The sequence below is a fragment of the Malaya genurostris genome, chromosome 3 (genome assembly GCF_030247185.1).
Source record: "Malaya genurostris strain Urasoe2022 chromosome 3, Malgen_1.1, whole genome shotgun sequence".
In the NCBI taxonomy this organism is placed as follows: domain Eukaryota; kingdom Metazoa; phylum Arthropoda; class Insecta; order Diptera; family Culicidae; genus Malaya; species Malaya genurostris.
The window spans coordinates 69,146,418-69,165,724 of NC_080572.1; the positions used below are offsets into that span (position 1 = coordinate 69,146,418).

At 36.2% G+C, this 19,307-nt stretch overlaps 1 protein-coding gene across 1 annotated transcript; it reads right to left on the reverse strand.

The window, feature by feature from the left end:
- Positions 1–1,003: 1,003 nt before the first annotated feature.
- On the reverse strand, positions 1,004–18,006 carry LOC131438617 (angiotensin-converting enzyme-like). The gene is made up of 8 exons (XM_058608746.1): positions 17,895–18,006; positions 12,890–12,989; positions 12,606–12,782; positions 12,335–12,528; positions 11,668–12,274; positions 11,501–11,609; positions 1,749–1,828; positions 1,004–1,691 (listed from the first exon to the last, which is right to left on the reverse strand). The coding sequence occupies exons 1-8, from the start codon at positions 17,968–17,970 to the stop codon at positions 1,073–1,075; spliced, it is 1,962 nt and encodes a 653-aa protein (XP_058464729.1). The 5' UTR covers positions 17,971–18,006; the 3' UTR covers positions 1,004–1,072.
- Positions 18,007–19,307: the final 1,301 nt, after the last annotated feature.

The following is a 19,307-nucleotide window of genomic DNA, read 5'->3' on the forward strand; positions in this document are numbered from 1 at the left end:
GGTTACCTTAGAATTATTTCATTTTTATTGTAATCGTGCTCGGTCGTGTCTTGCATAAAACCCTTTAATATTTATTGAAAAAAGCGACCGTTTGTTGCTTCAGAGAGAATTCCCACAGCAACGTGCTAACCTTTGATTCTCAGACAGGTCATCGAGAGAAATTCACTCTCTCACTGGTGTCTATTCTATGTGAAATGAACCATGCCGGTTTTTTGTTGCTGCGATGATATCCGTCTCCTTTTGATGGCACTGATTGAATCATGTGAAGAGTTGCTAGTGAGCGTTCTTTGATACGATAAAATCCATCCTTGATTGACCCAATAGTAGCTGTCAAGCGAGCCTAAGATTGTTGAAATCGGTTCAGCCTACACATTCAAACAGACATTTTTGGATATTGTCGAGCTGAGTCGAATATATAACACCAGGAGTTTCCGGAACTCCGGTTTTTTCAGAAATTATATTACCTTTTTATAGAGAAAGGCCCCTTGTTTACGTTTCGTTTTCGATTTATTCATCCCATTTTTCAAGCCAATGCAATTCTGATACTAACAAATTTGTTTTCCAGTAAATGGCTTTTATATATGACATGTCTGATTAAACTGAGATGGTTAAGGTTACTGTTGCGCTAGATGATGCCAAATCCCAATTATTTATAAAAGTTTGTTTATTTATTTACAGGTAGATTACTTAAATAATCATGCGAATTGAATTGTCGATTACTTGATGCATCGAGTAGATTATTATCAGATTTGAGAACAGCGGTCACTTTATATTTTTCATACAAAATATTCTGCCTTAAGGGAACTTCTCCTTTCAACGTTTAAAATTTAAAAAATAGTAATGTTTACAAAACCATTTTAATTTTTTTTTTGTGTAAAATTTGTTCGAAAAAAGGGGGGTAATAAAACCACACTCGAAGTAGATGTTCCTTTTAAATGTATGGAAAATTTCTTTCAGTTCTATTTTATATTTTTGCAACTGTTTTTCCACTAACAAGGGCAACAACTACATGGACATTTTATTTACATCTTTATTCAACGATCTGAGTCTCGAAACGCTTGTTTCTTACTATTTACCAACCAACCGTTAGCTGCCATTCATCAATGATCTTATCTAGCATTTCGGTCAACGGGGCAAAATATTTGATCAGCGGTCGAGAAGATATTTCTGAGGATCCGGTCAGTATTTCCAGCACCAATGTCCAGTGTTGAGATCGTCCCAATTTCAGTGCTTTTCCGAGAAGACGTCCCACACGCTTGGAACCGTACAGATCACATCTGTGCAACGGAAACGGAAGCGTTTGCGTTGTTTTAACGTCTCCGAAAATGGACTTCTTGCAGAGGCCTTCCAGAATTTGGAAGCTTAGGAAATTGGCCAGAAAATAACGCACGTACGGAGTGTTATCGGTGAAATGGTATTTTGCTGCTGCATCAAAAAAGCCTGTTCTGTCTATCTCGGAGGCGGGTCGGATGCCTTGTTCACTTTCTAATAAGTACCAAAAGTAGTTGTTGGCATCGCTATCAAACCCAATTGACCCGTCGAACAGATTCCACCGATATTGATCCATAATATACGAAAACGGAAGAGCAGGGATTTTCGTTAGACTGATCTTCAGCAGCAGACTGTAGTCAAAACGGTTCAAATTGTCATCACTGTCCGGTTTCAAATATGAAGAATTGAGAAATCCCAACCTAGCGATAGAAAAGCATGCTGAAGTACGTTGTTAAAACTCTAGCCAATTATATTACCGTATCAAATGAGATGGACTTAGAGCTGCTAAATGGATAGTATCTCCTACGGCCTCCTGAAATGCGGAGTTGGTTCCATCCTACAAAAAGCGCATGAATTTAAAATGTCATATGTATATTGTATGTCTCACTGTTTATGAGTAAAATTAAGGAGCTACATTATACATTCTGTCCCAATAGAAGTCACAGTCGATTCGTGAGAATGAAGAACAATTTCCAACTTGTGTTTTCTATCTTGTTAATCTTTAGAATCTGTCAGGACTCGAACATATCGCAAGTTACCACATGCAAGATTAGCGCGGTGATGCATCGACCCGGTCATATGGCAGTGACTAATTTTAATAAAACAGTAAGGAATATTTTAGTGGATGTTAGTACAGTTAACGAATTTCATTGAATTAAATATTCCACCAGAAGTGAAAGGCACTGGCACTTTTTCTATTGTGATTCACAATAGTAATATCTTGTGATTTTACGTTTCGTCTTCGACTCGTCAGTGCGTAGCAGCTTATGTTGAACTGCTACCTCCGACCTGCCGGTTCAACATAAACCGCTAGACAGACGTACGTAAAGTTAATGCTATTTGCAAAACACTTCTTTGATATTACACCTAAGTGATGAGTCGAAGACAAAACGTAAAATCAAATGAAATTGGTTATGTGCACGTAGCATAAATTAGGGGGTAAAAACCTTTTACCTCCTAAACTTACCACAATATCTTGTGGTGCTCGACTTTTTGATTTCGATCACTATGATGCAAAGTCGTCATGACATTTCATTGAACGAACAAAAAATTAAATTTCATACATCTCCAACGAATGAATGATAGAAAAAGAAATTAAAAAGAGATATTAGAGATAGTTTTAACGTATCCAAAGTACACTCAAATAAATCCACACGTTAACCTTATGTGCAAGAAACACGTAGATTCCAAAAATGGCATTGTCATCGGAGTTCACGTGATGTTCTTAACAACCATCGGATCATGATTGAATATGAAAAGAACCATATGTCAGAATTATTGCTGTTGTCACATATATTTTATGTGTCACGTACTTACTTGAATTCATTTTGTGCTCGCAATATGGCGTCTGTTGAAAAACCTCGATAAAACAGCATTTGCCGAATCCTTTTTGACCCTTCTACGGTATTCATCACAGTGATTTTAGGGTAAATAATTGCTAACAGTTATGAAGTATAGCTAATTTTTATTACACTTTCCGATCTAATATTAGTACCAAGCAGAAGTATAATTTTTAAGCAAATGTACCATTATTTAAGTTTACTAAATGGTTCTACAAAACCAACCCTCAACAAGTTATTTGCATGGCCAACTGGTATTACGCAAATTCTGTGCACCAAAAATATGAAATTGAAACACAATAGATTTTTTTTTTCTACAGTGGAGTTCAAAAGGTCGTGTCCCAGCACACCAATCTTCTAGAAGTGGATTAATGAAATCACATCTTGAACTACTAGTTCCAGCTGATTTAACAGAAACGAAATTTTATGTCATTTAATGCGTCAATGTCCAATGTGTCCAATATACTATGTAATTTATTAGTTTTTAGTACCAATATACATAATAAGATTCAATATAGAGCTTAGTAACAATTACATGAAAATAATGGGACTATTAAGTAAACTTCTGGTAAAATGTAAGTTCAGTTGAAAGTAATTTTACAGTACAGACCTAAATTTTATTGCTGAATCTTGCCAAAAAAGCCGAGCGCTCGGTAATCCTTTCGGAAAAATGTATAATTACTGAGAATCTCAGCAATCTTACATTCATCAACTGTCAATTTCTGCTGAACTTGTCAGCAGGAATTTTACTGTTAGTTCGGCAGAAGCGATCAGGGTAGAATCATGAATTGCCGAGTCATGGTGTTTTATTATATTCATTTGAATCTAGCATACAAAAACGTGCTTAATCCACCTAACAGTGAGATGATACCTTTTTGATCAATCCGCATGTGTTTTTTGTATGAATATTCTTCGGTGTTTCAGTTCTCATGACATTATTTTAAGACTTTAATCACTCATTACTCTGTAATGTCGAAACTGCAAATCGGATTGAATTTGAATCTAAAAGTGTAACAATCGATTAAACATTCCATGATATGTCGGAGTAAGTTCCACTTTAGAGTTTACGGTAATTTAAGGTACTTCCAGGGCCGGTTTGAATTTAAAAAATTCATCATTCTGTAATTCCAGAATCGGAAGTCAGAATTGGATAATATTAATCAATTTTGTCTTCGTAGATATGGCTTATTCTTAGAAAACGATTGAGCTTTGAGAAACGATTCGATACTGGAACCGGAATTCGAAAATCGATCTAGCCGAAGTCAGATAAATTCACCTGAGTAGCTGTATAGTTTACATTTGTTTCAAAATGTTTGAAAATCAGTATAAATATCTTCGAGAAATCGTAGTGCGAATTAAATCCGAATCGAAACCTGAATACCACTAAAACTGAAATAAGTTTATTTGGTTATCGACTATCCAAATCTGTAAACCCGATAAACCTGATTAATTTATGTGAAATAGACATTTTTATACCAATCATCCTGTATCCCCTAAACCGAAAGTTGGATTTGACTGAAAAGTAAGATGTTTTACAGGATCTTAAAACTTTTCATTTGAATTTTAGATCGGTTCAGCCATCTACGAGAAAAATGGGTCCACAATTTTCATTTCGTTTCACATATCATCCTGTAGTTCCGGAACCAGAAATCGAATCCTAACATAATTCAGGAACCTTGTTTAGGAGCATACGACTGTTCGTATGTGAAATTCGACGAACTAATTCGAATGGTATATGGTTGTTATGTTCTTCCAGCATTTATAGCTGTAAGTAGGTTAAATCAATATAATTATTGAATTGCTTTCAACTGGAAAATGCTGCCATCATTTGGTTTACATATGTCATACAACAATTATGTTGTCAAAAACGAACCGTGCTAAAATCGGTCCGAGGCAAAATGTCATGAAAAAGGATACTGTACACAGTCTTTTTGGTACTTAGAAACAATTGTATGTAACAGTGTAAAAATCGTGTTTTACGTTGCTCCCAAGCATTACTTTATCATACAGCGCTCAAAATTCCTACTGCTGGAATAGGGAGAAAAATTAAAAATGAACGGATCTTACCAATCTGTGGCTTGTTGGATAGCTATTACCGTGCGAAATCTAAGTCTGGAAACATATTCTGTTTTCAAGGTCAAATGTGACAGATAGTGTAAAAAACTGAAAATTTTGACATAAAACATCGTATAACTCAAAAACCTTTCATTCGGGGAGACCTTTCATTCGCGACTATTTTGATCAAAATCGGTCCAGCCATTTCTGAGATCTCGACCTAGTTGACAACACACATACAGACACACACACACACACACACACACACACACACACACACACACACACACACACACACACACACACACACACACACACACACACACACACACACGGACATTTGCTCTGTTCGTGGAGCTGAATCGATTGGTATATGACACTCGGAAAAAATTTCTAAAGTTAGAGCGAATTCTATACCTAGTTTATATATATATAAAAAAGGTAAAAAGGAAACATCACGCCTACAGTCAACTTTTTCTAGTGCTCTTCAACACTCTTACCAGGAAATAAGTAGATTTTAATAATTATATTTGCGAAGCAGATAGTTTTCTTATTTAATTTATCTTTTCACGAAATATGAAAAAAAAAGTTTTTCTTCTTCCAACGTTTTCCAGCTCCGAGTTTCAGTAAAAACTATCTAAACTATCCATTTCAAAATACCGAGCTCGAGAATCGGTTTCAAGTGTGTATAATTTAAATGAACTTCGTATAAATTTCACAAAATTATTCTATAGAACCTACGAAAAAAGTCAAGCAGTTACAAATGGGGACTAAGAGTTCGTGAGTTCATTCTGTACTATCTATACTTAGAAGAAAATTTCTATGGATAAAAATCACATACGTTTTCACGTAACATTGAAGTGATGATTTTTCTGAGTGTAGATCAATGTCGAAATGTTTTCTCGGATTGGAGAAGAATCGCAGGTGCTAGTAAGCTATACTTTTACGTAAAATTCTATTTTCGCAAATCCACTTATCTATCCTTTACCCATTTAATTGTTGACGTAGGACTACGTCTTTATCTTCTATATATGGGTGTAAATTAAAAATGCGAAAAATAAAACCGCAACTGGGGAACAATATGACAGCTGAATCGTAAGTTTCTTTTGCATTAATTGCTTCGTACAGTTAGAATTTCATGTGAGTTGTTCCATGTAAAGTTTTAAGAAATATTACACACATAGTTTCAATAGTATAATAGGATGATTGTTCACTGCATTTGTGTCTAACATGTGTTCGGATATATCAGTAAATACACCTGGAACGTCGTTCAATTCTCGGAATTACTCGGAAATTTGCCTTTTGTGATGAACAAATTCTTTTAAGCCCATTTCCGTTATTTTACAGATTGATACTATTCATGCAGTAGTTCCCATGTTTTTGGTACCGTTGGAAATTTCGAACAGCAACTGCTGCTCTATACGATATAGCATAATTGAGTAGGTTGGCAAATTCCATCTGAAATTGAAATATTTTTCAAACAGAAGGTATGACTCCATTATACTCTTGAAAATAGAGTTTAGGAAAATTTCAATTTTTTGTCTGCCAGCAGCATTTTCAGTTCGCCAAAATTTACGCAATTTGAAGGCGTTGATGATGTAACTTGGTTATTTACTATAAGACGTTTCTAGGCAGTCTTGAATTGGATGGCTTTAGGGTTGTAAAGACTGTCTCAGAAAGTATGGACGCAACCAAAAACCGCTGCCATTTCGCAATGGTTCAGAATCTGTCAATTTTTATTGCTGCGTCATGTTGTTTACACTCTTCTCTAACCACTTGTGCAGTTTTTTTATTCGTTTTTATTAGTTTGTTTCGAAATGCGTGGACTTTCAGCAGAACAACGTCGAAAAATTGTGTACAAATTGTGCACAGAACGCGGACTGTCACTGAGAAAAAAAGCAAAAATGGAAGGAGTAAGTGAAAAAGCCGTGCGAAATGCAATCAGGAAGTTCGGTGAGGATAAACCGAAAACGGGTCGAAAAAAAAGGTCCTGCTAACCCAGTTGGATAAACGTATACTGAAGGCGTTCGAGCAAAAGAAGAAGGTTTCAGTTCGGGATGTGGCCAAAAAAGTGGGCACTTCGAAGTCAAATGTTCTTCGTGCTAAAGAACGTTTGAATCTTCGAACCTATAAGAAGCAGAAACAACCAAAACGTAGTCTGAAACAAGAAGTATCTATCAGACCGAGGGTTCGAAAGCTGTACAATACGATTCTTGCTTGAAATTTCAACTGCATAATCATGGACGATGAAACCTACGTGAAACTCGATTACAAATCCTTGCCGGGACCACAATATTACACGGTGCGAGAAGGGCAAGTGTCAAACCAATCCGAGACATCGATTGACGTCGAAAAATTTGGTAAGAAAGCTATGGTCTGGCAAGTAATTTGTAGCTGCGGTAAGATTTCGAAACCCTTCATCACCACTGCTTCAATGAACAGCGAAATATACATCAAGAAATGTTTACAAAAACGACTTCTACCCATGATTCGAAGCCACAAGGATCCTGTTGTTTTCTGGCCAGATCTTGCTTCTTGCCACTACTCGAAATCAACGGTAGAATGGTGTACTACCAAAAATGTTGGGCATTAACGAAGGTACATCTTAGGAAACATGTCGCGGCAGACGAAACCATTCAACAGTTCGAAAAAGATTGGAAAAAAGTGTCAAAACTTGTCGCCAAGAAGTCTGTATGGAATTTAATGAGGAAAGTTCGCAAGAAGGTGCGCCAGCTTGTCTATACAATGGCTAAGTAGCAAATGTTGAGAATAATATTCTGTTGTTGTAGTCTAATATTTTCAGTATATCGAATAAAATTTGAATATCTATAACTTGTAAATTATTTACAGCGAAATCAAAGTGCGTCCATACTTTCTGGAACAGTCTTTACTACGTGTGCAGTTTGGCTCTTGTGCTTCTTCTCCGTTCACGAATAAATCGGTTGTACCTCAGAGCCGTAACCTTGGTCCACTACTGTTTGTGCTGTTCTTCAACGATGCTGCTTTACTGCTTGGCGTCGGATGCAGATTGGTTTACGCTGATGACTTGAAGCTGTACCTGGCAGTCCGTGCTGTTGAAGATTATGTCCATCTTCAGGAGCTCCTAGATATTTTCGTAGACTGGTGTCGACGAAACTTTTTAATAATTAGTACCGTGAAATGTCAAGTTATAACTTTTCACCGCAAAATAAATCCAATAGTATTCGACTTTAAAATTGATGGACAAACGCTTGATAGAGTCAAATTTGTCAATGATCTCGGCGTTTTGTTGGATGCTAAACTCACCTTTAATCTACACCGACCAACTTTAATTTCCAAAGCAACGCGGCAACTCGGATTTATTGCAAAAATTAGTCGGGACTTCAAGGATCCGTACTAGTTGAAAATGCGTGTTTAATTTGGAGTCCTTACCAATTGGTTTGGAATTTACGGATAGAACGTGTACAAAAAAGATTTATTCGATTTGCTTTGCTCGACCTTCCCTGGCGGAACCCACTGGATCTCCCACCGTATCCTGACCGTTGTCGCCTGATTGGACTGGAAACACTAGAGCGACGTAGAAAGATACAGCAAGCGTTACTTGTGGCTAAAGTAATCAACGACGATATTGACTCTCCCAAGATCTTATCGCTTTTCGACTTCCGTGCTTCTCAGCGACCTCTACGTTAGACTAGTCTATTTCAACCCAGGCTCCATCGTTCTACATTCGGACACCATGAACCTATAACAGCATGTATCCGAGCATTTTCCAGCATCTATTCGAATTTGGAGAACCATCACATAAGTTTTGCACAAAAATTATCAAGTGTTTCTTTTTTATAAATTGACCGTTTGTACCTTTTTCCCTTCATTCAGACTATTGTTTGTCAGATGAATTATTTTAACAAATAAACAAAAAAAAAAACAAATAAACTTCCGGTTCGTGTGTAACGGTATAAAATTAGCAGAGAATTTGTCATATGAATCATATGCAGAATATAATTCATAGAAATTATATGGAAACTTATAATCTTTATTTAATGTGTACGTCAAATCTAAATGGACGTTATCATAATGAAAGTTATGAAAATATCCCATATAATTTATATGGAAATCCAATGAAAGTCGTGAATAGTTGTGTCCTCGATATTCATCAACTGCTCCAGACCATTTCTTCAGGAGGTTCCGCATCTCAATGTAATTTTAAATTGCTGACAAGACAGCTCATCCAACTTCGTTCAAGGATATGCGTTAACGGACCATGAAATATATATCCGGTACATTTCATTACTCTATCTGTCTAGTAAGATTCATTTTTTTTATTTTCAGTCTCGGGATCTCACTTCTCTTTCGCAAATATCATGAGGTGCTCCCTTACAGAATGGAATATTAGTAAAGCTTGAATCCTCAACGAAAAGTAGTTCTGCTATTATCTGCTTATCTTATCTGCTATTCGTATGACCTCCATTGAAAGTTATATATATATATATATATATATATATATATATATATATATATATATATATATATATATATATATATATATATATATATATATATATATATATATATATATATATATATATATATAAAGGGTGATTTTTTAAGAGCTTGAGAACTTTTTTAAACAATAAAACGCATAAAATTTGCAAAATCTCATCGGTTCTTTATTTTAAACGTTAGATTGGTACATGACATTTACTTTTTGAAGATAATTTCATTTAAATGTTGACCGCGGCTGCGTCTTAGGTGGTCCATTCGGAAAATCCGCTTTTTTATCGACAAATTTTGTTCAGCGATGAGGCTCATTTCTGGTTGAATGGCTACGTAAATAAGCAAAATTGCCGCATTTGGAGTGAAGAGCAACCAGAAGCCGTTCAAGAACTGCCCATGCATCCCGAAAAATGCACTGTTTGGTGTGGTTTGTACGCTGGTGGAATCATTGGACCGTATTTTTTCAAAGATGCTGTTGGACGCAACGTTACAGTGAATGGCGATCGCTATCGTTCGATGCTAACAAACTTTTTGTTGCCAAAAATGGAAGAACTGAACTTGGTAGACATGTGGTTTCAACAAGATGGCGCTACATGCCACACAGCTCGCGATTCTATGGCCATTTTGAGGGAAAACTTCGGAGAACAATTCATCTCAAGAAATGGACCGGTAAGTTGGCCACCAAGATCATGCGATTTGACGCCTTTAGACTATTTTTTGTGGGGCTACGTCAAGTCTAAAGTCTACAGAAATAAGCCAGTAACTATTCCAGCTTTGGAAGACAACATTTCCGAAGAAATTCGGGCTATTCCGGCCGAAATGCTCGAAAAAGTTGCCCAAAATTGGACTTTCCGAATGGACCACCTAAGACGCAGCCGCGGTCAACATTTAAATGAAATTATCTTCAAAAAGTAAATGTCATGTACCAATCTAACGTTTAAAATAAAGAACCGATGAGATTTTGCAAATTTTATGCGTTTTATTGTTTAAAAAAGTTCTCAAGCTCTTAAAAAATCACCCTTATATATATATATATATATATATATATATATATATATATATATATATATATATATATATATATATATATATATATATATATATATATATATAAATTTTATAAAACTAATCATATGGTATATATGAACCTATCTAAATAAATTCGAAGTGAATATAATATGCGCTTCATAAATTGTTTCAATGTATGTTGTACGGATATCTAGTAATGGTTATAAGACGCGCCAATAAATTTGACTCAGACTGGAAATTTCATTCGTTATATGGAAATCCTGTAAAAATAACGTTAAGAAGAGTTTTATGTTTCATAAGATTATCTCATATATTTGACATGATGTTGAACACATCTTGTAACTATTATTGGAAATGCTAATAGTGCAAAATCATTAGAATATTATATAATGTGAAAAAGAAAATTTAGCTCAGTGCAGGGTGAAGTGTGTATGAAATTACAACCCGTCATTTAGAGCAATAATTCAAAATCTAGTTGCTGGACTAATGGATCGATTTCTGCTATACAGGTTCCGGAAGTACCTGAAATAGTGGTTGAAAACTCAAAACCGGAGCTCTCATTATCTTCTCAGGAACGGCTGAGTCGAATTCCACTAACTTAGACTCAAATGAAAGCTTCTACGGTTTCATAGAGTGCTATTGATTGTTGTGGTCGGATCCGACTCCCGGTTCCGGAAATACAGGCTGAGTATACAAAATTCAAAATTCAATTTACCAAAAAATACAGCATACAAAATTCAATTTCAAGAGCACAGATTTATCTATAAAAATGTTTTTACCTAGCCATATAATTATATAGTATAGTTTTGCAGGTACAGTAAATTGATCCAAGTATACCGAATCTCAGCACTCGCTTCTGGAAGTACCGGAGGCGGTGCTCGAATAAACTTGTTATTATTTCTTCGTATATTTTGCCCATCACTCCTGAACCAGTAGTCCGATCCGAATAAAATTCAAAAGCAAAATTTGTGAAAATCGATTCAGTCATTTTCGAAATTCTGTATCCTAATGAAATAGGCTAGGCATATAACAAAATGTTTGCACACATTATTGAAAATTGGGCCTTTAGAATTGACCATGTTTAAATATTTACCTTTCACACATTCTCTTACCTGAAAGACGGTTGGTTGATTCGCCGCTAACATATAATATATTATATGACCCATTTCATGAAGTATCACATAAAAATCATTCATTGAATTCCCCGCACAGGTTATCATTCTGGAAGAAAGGATAATAAAAAAAGCATGCAAAAAAACGTAATTTACGGGTTATTCACCGAAAATCACCTGCGTCGTACATATTCGCCGCGGTTCCATGGCACTTGGTAATATTATGTGCACGTTCGAAAATGCTTTTCTTCCAGAAGCTTTCGGTCATCATTGGCAAACCCATCGAGGAGTAAAAATCTTCCGCTTTTCGGACCATCTGTTCGGAACTGCAATTGCTATTTCGAAAATTTCGATCAATGTCAACCTCGTGGGGAAGTATGGACGCTGTGAGAGTTTCCCAGTTTTGACTCCACATATCACCTAGCAGATGTGCCGGAATCTGTCCACCAGACTGAAAGTTTTTCACTTCCGGATATTTCTTCTTAAGAAAGTGTCTCACAACTGCATGAAGCTTTTGGTAAAGTGGTTTCACATCGAGCCAGAGTCGACTGACTATTTCTCGCAAATTTGGCATTTCCAACTCCGCTCGCCATACCTCGCCAATATCTTGAAATCCCGATCTACGAGCTCCCACATTCATGACTTGTATGAGACTGTGATAAGACTCCTTCACCGGAGGTCCCACTGCCAGTCTCCATGACTGCCAAGCCCAACTGAGAATGTGTTGATCGTTCATCATGCAATTCATTTTATCTTTGAATAAGGGAATAGTTTCTGGAATTAATGAAGGTTGGAACAAAGATTTTCACGTATTCATGATGGTAAAATGTTCACCTCTACTCATTATTCTCTCCATATCAGGTTCTCCAAACAAGCAAAGTTCATTCACTGAGAAGTTATTGCTTACTTGTTCATGATATTTGAAAAATGTACTTTTCCAAAGTTTATCATCGTCACATGATCGATTAACACATACTTCAGTTTCGGTGTAAATTTCTTGCAAATATGCCAGCAATTTTGTCATGTTTCTACATAATTCATAAACATAATATGCGTTAGACTAATACAAAATAGGTATACATATCTTCGTAACCACATTACACACCTAATTTCCTCATCCGTATGCCTGGCAGAACGGCAGAGAAGGTTGAGGGCCCTGTCAAAGCTGGCATTGAAGTCTCCGTAGCGCTGCCCCCGGCTGCACGTGGTACGCTCCCAGTGGGCTTTCCGCACCGCCAGTTGACTTATTTTCTCCACGATGACTGTTTCAGTCGGTAGTGTGCTTCAGGCATTTCAAATGGGGTGGGTGGTAAAAAATAAAGGAAAATGATTGTGAATAAACGGACACACCGCAGACCAGTGCCGAAGGATGTAGTCAATCAATCCTACCTCGACTGCCAGGCGTCCTCTGCGGCTTCATGGTTCAGCAGTTTTAATTCTAAATTCATCTGGTCAAACCATCGGTTGGCAGCATCGACTTCCGGTTGAGCTGGAACAAACGAAATTTACTCGGGTGGTATACAATTTTTTTTTATTTGAGTTTCATTCGTACTGATAAAGATGTGTGATTCAAGAGAGAACACTAAAATAAAAGGCGGGTGACATAACTGGATGTCGTGAATACGAAAACAACTGACATGTTCCTTAACACTTCCGAATATCAATTAGTTGATCAATTGTATGAATTATGCAAGCATTCTCCTTTTCCACATTTTTCGCAAAAACGAAGAAGGCTTCACTTGATCTCGATTACTGTGAATTTCACACAGCGAAAAGTGCACAAATCAAATCAAATAGTTCTAGATTTGCACTAAACTGAGGATATTAACCTTCGCTTTGCGAACAATTAGTCCTAATAGTTCTTTAGAAAACTTTTAGAGCCATTAGAACGGCTGATTTCGTGTGATGCTCTCCACCGTTGTCCACTTTTCGTTGTTTTTTCACCAATGCAAACAACTGGCAGCTGTGACGTAATCGCTCTTGTCGGAAGCGAAACTAGCTTAGAAAACGACACAAAATACATCTACTCGCAGTGACGATAGAATCCAAACTGATCCAATATTTGTTGAGAGGTTTCTTTTTACGTAATTTCGTTTGTAGCTTTTTCACTTATGGGCGGTCCTAACGGCTATAGAAATAGCAGCATATAGAATTTTAATTTCGATTATTTCATTTCGGATTTGCATTTCATTGAAAGAAACTATCCGGATGCTGTACGGGATTCATTTCTGCCTTTCAGGAGGACCAAATTGTGGAACTCACTAGGATATCAAGCACTGTTCGGAACATTTTTCTCGAACGATTTGTTGTGCAGCAGCAGATATTCTGTTCTCTTCCTCAAAACCCGTTCTGATTGGCTGGTGTTGACATGGGTCAAATGAGACAGGTTTTTCAATAGTGTACTATTGAAATACTTCAATGCTGTTGCTATACACGTTTAAGTTGAAAAATTTCGATTCTATTGGTAGTTAGATTATATAAATCCTTTCATTGAGCTATGAGTTTTAAAAATACGAGAAAGGCAAACGCGCCTTATGAATTATACTCTTTGATACTCCTTTATACCAAACATTTCATTCTTGAAAGACCTTCACTGTTAGACCGTCAACTAATAAAAACTATCAATTGGTGAAGATTTGAGGTCGATTTAGTCATTTTTTTAACGTTTTTGTCACCTTTTTCAGTGATGGTTTAAAATTTTCAACACACTTCACCCTATATTTTCGGATCCGGAAGTCGGTTTCGGATAAAGTTCAGGAATTCCGTATGGGACCACAGGACCTTTCATTTGAACTATTTGTGAAAATCAATAATATTTTCATTTTTATGCACATTTTACCCCATAACTCCGGAACCGGAAGTCATATCAAAATGATATTCAGGAATTTAGTTTGGGACCTAAAGAGCTTTCATTTGAATCTAAGTTTGTGAAAATCTCCGAGAAAAGTTAGTGCAAATAACGTTACATACACACATAAGCGCATACACACACATACACACACGCACAGACATTTTGCGTACTCGGCGAACTGAGTCGAATGGTATATGACACTCGGCCCTCCGGGCCTCGGTTCAAAAATCGGTTTTCACAGTGATTGCATAACCTTTCTATATGAGAAAGGCAAAAACCTGTTTCAATCCACCTAGTGGTGTAATGATGCCTTTCTCATATATATTATTGTGGTATTCTATTCAAAATTTTTCTCTTCGATTTTTGAAGGAACCAAGAGATTGTTTGCGTATTAACTAGTATAACCTGGAGAATAAAACAGTTCTCTGATCGGTTAGGCCATCCATTAGAAAACGAAGTGGGTTCACTATTATATGCACTTCTGGCACCGGAATCCGAGAACCGGTATAATCGAAGTCGATTCGTACGGCCACCAACTAACATGACGTACAAACTCTACTAGGTTTTATTCAAATTTTGAAGATTTTATACAATTTTTCCATCATACTCTAAATTGGGAATAACGGTTTTGAGTCCAGTTTAGAAAATTTTCTACGTTTTTTGTTTCGCCGGTTTAAGTGACGGTGTACAATATTGAACACACTTTACCCCATAACTCCGGAACCGAAAGTCGGATCCGTATGGAATTCAGGAATTCCATATCAGACCAGAAGACCATTCATTTGAATCTAAGTTTGTGGAAATCGGTCAAACCATCGCTGAGAAAAATGAGTGAGATCCATTTTATTATATATGACCACTATTTTCGGTGTTTCCGGAACCGGATACCGGGTACCAGGACGGTTTGTTTGGTTGCCTACTGATGATGACTATCGATTCATGTAGTTTTGATACCAGTTTAGATATTTTTTTACGTGTTTTGTTTCGCCGGTTTAAGTGATGGTGTACAATATTGAACACACTTTACCCTATAACTCCGGAACCGGAAGTCGGATCCGGATGCAATTCAGGAATTCCGTATAGGACCATGAGACCTTTCATTTGAATCTAAGTTTGTCGAAATAGGTTCAGCCATCTCGGAGAAAACCTAGCGAAATTATTGGACACATACACACACAGACATTGCTCAGCTCGATGAACTGAGTCGAATGGTATATGTCACTTGGCCTTCCGGGTCATTTTTTACTAGTCGGTTTTTCAAGTGATTACATAATCTTTCTATATGAGAAAAGCAAAAAGACTTCAGTGTAATTTGATCGGCTTTGAGCACTTTTCGCTGTGCGAGATTCGCACCAAACGAACGTTAGCTAGCATTTGGCTGTTCCGAATAGTGTTTAATATCGTAGAGAGTTCCACAATTTGGCTTTTCTGAAGGCCAGAAATTAATCCCGTACAGCGTTTGGATAGTTTCTTTCTTTGAAATATGGCGAAATTAAATAATTGACATCAAAATATTCTACGTTTCTATTTGGGACCGCTCATTTGTGAAAAAGCTACAAACGAAATCACTTAAAAAGAAAACTTTTGACCAAAATTGGTTCAGCTTGAAATCAATCGGCAGTACGAGCAGATGTGTCGCAGTTCTTTAGCCAACTTTGCTTCAAACAAGAGCGATTGCGTCATACAGCTTCTGGTCGTTGGCATTGGAGGAAAAGAAAGCGAAAAGTGGACAACAATGGGAAACATTATACTAAATCAGCCGTTCTAATGACTATTAAGAAATGTTATCTAAAAAGCTATAAAGATTTATTTCTTTGCAAATCAAAGGTAAAAATCATCAGTTTAGTAAAAATCTAAAATAATTTGATAGGTTGTGCATTTTTCACTGAGCGAAATTGACACCAAACGAATGCAAATAAAGCCGGCATATTGCATATCAATATCGTAGAAAAAAAACACCTTCTGAAAGCCTGGAATGAATCCCGCGATTACATCATTCAGCTGCTGGTCGTTGCGTGCGAGTAACAAAAACAAAACATTCAATCGGCCTGAAAAATGATGATCCGAAATGGAGTAGTTAACCTTAAAATATATAGTCTATGGTCCGAAACGGGAAATTAGCGTGACAAAAATATTTTCACTATTAAATATTAGTTTTTTGTAGTTGGTGTCTTCGGTGCTTATTACAAGTGTGTTGCAAATAGCAACAAATTTACGTTTGCTTAGCGGTTCAAATTGAACTGTTTAAGTTCGCAGTAAGCAGTTCAATTTAAACTGCTCTGCACTGACGAGTCTAAGACGAAACGTAAAGATAGTGAAATTGGTTATGTGCCCTAGCACAAAATAAGGTTAACCCCTAAATGAATTCAAATAATTTAAAAAAATAACACCTTCCCAATTTTCTCTTAAATTTTACATATATTACCATTCAGGAACCGCATAGGATACATTTTTATTGATTTGGCATCTAATGAATATTGATATTTGAAGCTTGACTAGATTTTGATGAAAAAATAATCATAACTTTTTACTGGTAGCTCATATGAAAAAGCTTGGTTGAGCAAAATTATGCGCATTTCGTTACTAATTTTCGCGCATTTCGTTACTAATTTTCGTTACTTTGATTTCTAAGCCCTGCGCTTGAGTTGCATAAACTACTAGAACAAATCACCATGCGTTTCCTTCTCTCAGAACGCATGGTCGACTGTTATTTATTTTTTAGAAAAAATCAAATGTTTTGGTCGTTCACATTTTTTTATAATATTTATAATATTCTTTATTTATCACTAAAAAATACAGGGTGGTGCAAAAATTGGAAGAGGGAAAAAATATGTTTCAAAATTTTCTAATATTTTTTAATGAAAGAAATACATATTCAAAAATTTTGAAAAAAATGTAAACCTTCCCCATAATGCCTTAGACATACCTGATTTTTTTCAATTTTTTCGGAGGAGCAGTTTCTTCAAAAATCAAATTAAATGAAAATCAATAGAACCACCCTAGCTCCGTCAATATGGCAGTTAAAGGGTTGAAAGTTTGAGAAAATTGTTTCCAGTCTATTACCTTGCAAATGTGGTATAACAATATGAATTCCCTTTGGGGGCAGATTTCACATGCTTATCCTGCTATAGCCTTTCTGCATCTCGATTGCCTTGATCAATGACGGAGCATCAACACACATGATGTCTCTGATGCTGTTACTAAAACTTCTAATCCTAAGAAAAGAAATATCCAATACGTATTTGTTCAATCACTGGTTTACAAAAAACACTTAGGCACTTGGGATTACTACACAGAAAATAAAAATTTACTCGACATGTGTATTTGCATCGATGGGGTTGTAAAACAATCATAAAATCGAAATGTTAATCGAAAACATGATTGGAGACTGTAATCGATGCAGTACTTGGTATGCGTTGAATTTTTAATTTTAATGTCAAATCAACGCTGAATTTCGCTCACATACTTGAATTTATGTAATATGAAAAAAGAATTTCCCCAGTAAGACAGTAATGATGTAGTGCTCGTTGAATTTAAACAAACCTTGATTTGTAACTTCCAATCCTAATAAACACAGAACTAAACTAGCGAAAATACTGGATACAAAAACTACACACATTTTCAATTTTTCAACCGTTCACATGCAGCATTGTTCGCCGACTAAAACCTGCAATGATTTTCCGTTTTTCTTATATGTTCCGGCTGTGTCCATCCGCGCTCACGAATGAATCATGCGCAGTCTCGTTTTTCTTGATCAAGCCGGTAGCATGTTGATGCCAATTTTTGTTTCTATAAAGATACACCTGCATCAATGGTTTTATATTTAATATTAACAAAAAAAAAAAAGCTCAAATATGCAGTTAGATACATTTTCAGTAGACTGGTTTTTCGACAGACTGCCGATTTACCCAGCGAAGAACTGTTATGCCACCTGTTACGAAAAATCATAGAGATAAAAGGACGTTAGATTATCCCGAAATGCAAATAAATGGATTGCTATTATTCTTCATTTAGTGGCCGGAGTGGACAAGCATGTTATCGGCCCCCGACATTGCATGGATTGAGTTCATTGCACTGCACTGCAAATCAACTCAAACTCATATGGTCAAAAATATTCATTGGGAAATATTTTATCACTTACAATAAATGATACATTTGATTCAACTGCAATTATCGCATCGATTTAGTTTTATCAACATGAAATCTATAGTTCCAGGTTGGCGTCTGAACTAACGGCAACTAGCTCTGCAAGAGGGATAATTGAGGCACAGAGAATAGACATCCGAGTAGTATTTCAATGTGCGTAAAAAAATTAACGGTTGTTTGGCAAAGAGATCAACAAATAGCATTTCGCCGACAGAGGCGCTTCAAGCAGCCAAGCAATTTCTTCATGGGCTCTTGTGTTCAAGCTTACAAACAGTGGTAATGCATGCGTGCAAAATCGTGCACAAAGGCGATTTTTAACGAATTTTCACTTTACACAGTTTTTTTTAACGAAACTTGTACTAGCTTGGATATCTGTTATCGATTTGTATAAATGTGCTCACGGTACTTCATATTATTTTATATGGCATATGGGTTAACAGCGATAAGAGAATACAATAGATTAGATTGATTTGAATTGGACTCCAGGGAAGTGTCTTATCAAGACAGCTGATAAGATCGTATCAAATTAAATTTAATTACCATTCCTCTATTAATTACGTCTATGGTTTAATGAGACAGCTGGGAGGTCCTGCTCATAAGTTTCAGTATGTAGAGTAGGAAAGAATGACTTTTCCAATTTGCGCATTCACTAGATTTATTATTTGCTGGTATTACAATTTTTACATTTGAAGTATTCTCTCTTTTGCTGTATTTCAACTAAAATATTTAGTATGTGAGAAAAATATGACAATTTCCTTTCAGCATCGAAGTCATCCCAGTTGAACTTATCTCGGTGCTGAAACCGGAGAA

What these genes read in the sequence shown, in the direction of transcription:
- LOC131438617 (XM_058608746.1), bottom strand. Translation starts at nt 17,970, where the DNA reads ATGTGTGTAGTTTTTGTATCCAGTATTTTCGCTAGTTTAGTTCTGTGT. An exon ending in ATTGGAAGTTACAAATCAAG is followed by an intron (nt 12,990 to 17,894) that starts GTTTGTTTAAAT and finishes CGTTTGTTCCAG; the next exon opens with CTCAACCGGAAGTCGATGCT. An exon ending in ATCAACCAACCGTCTTTCAG is followed by an intron (nt 1,829 to 11,500) that starts GTAAGAGAATGT and finishes CGCTTTTTGTAG; the next exon opens with GATGGAACCAACTCCGCATT.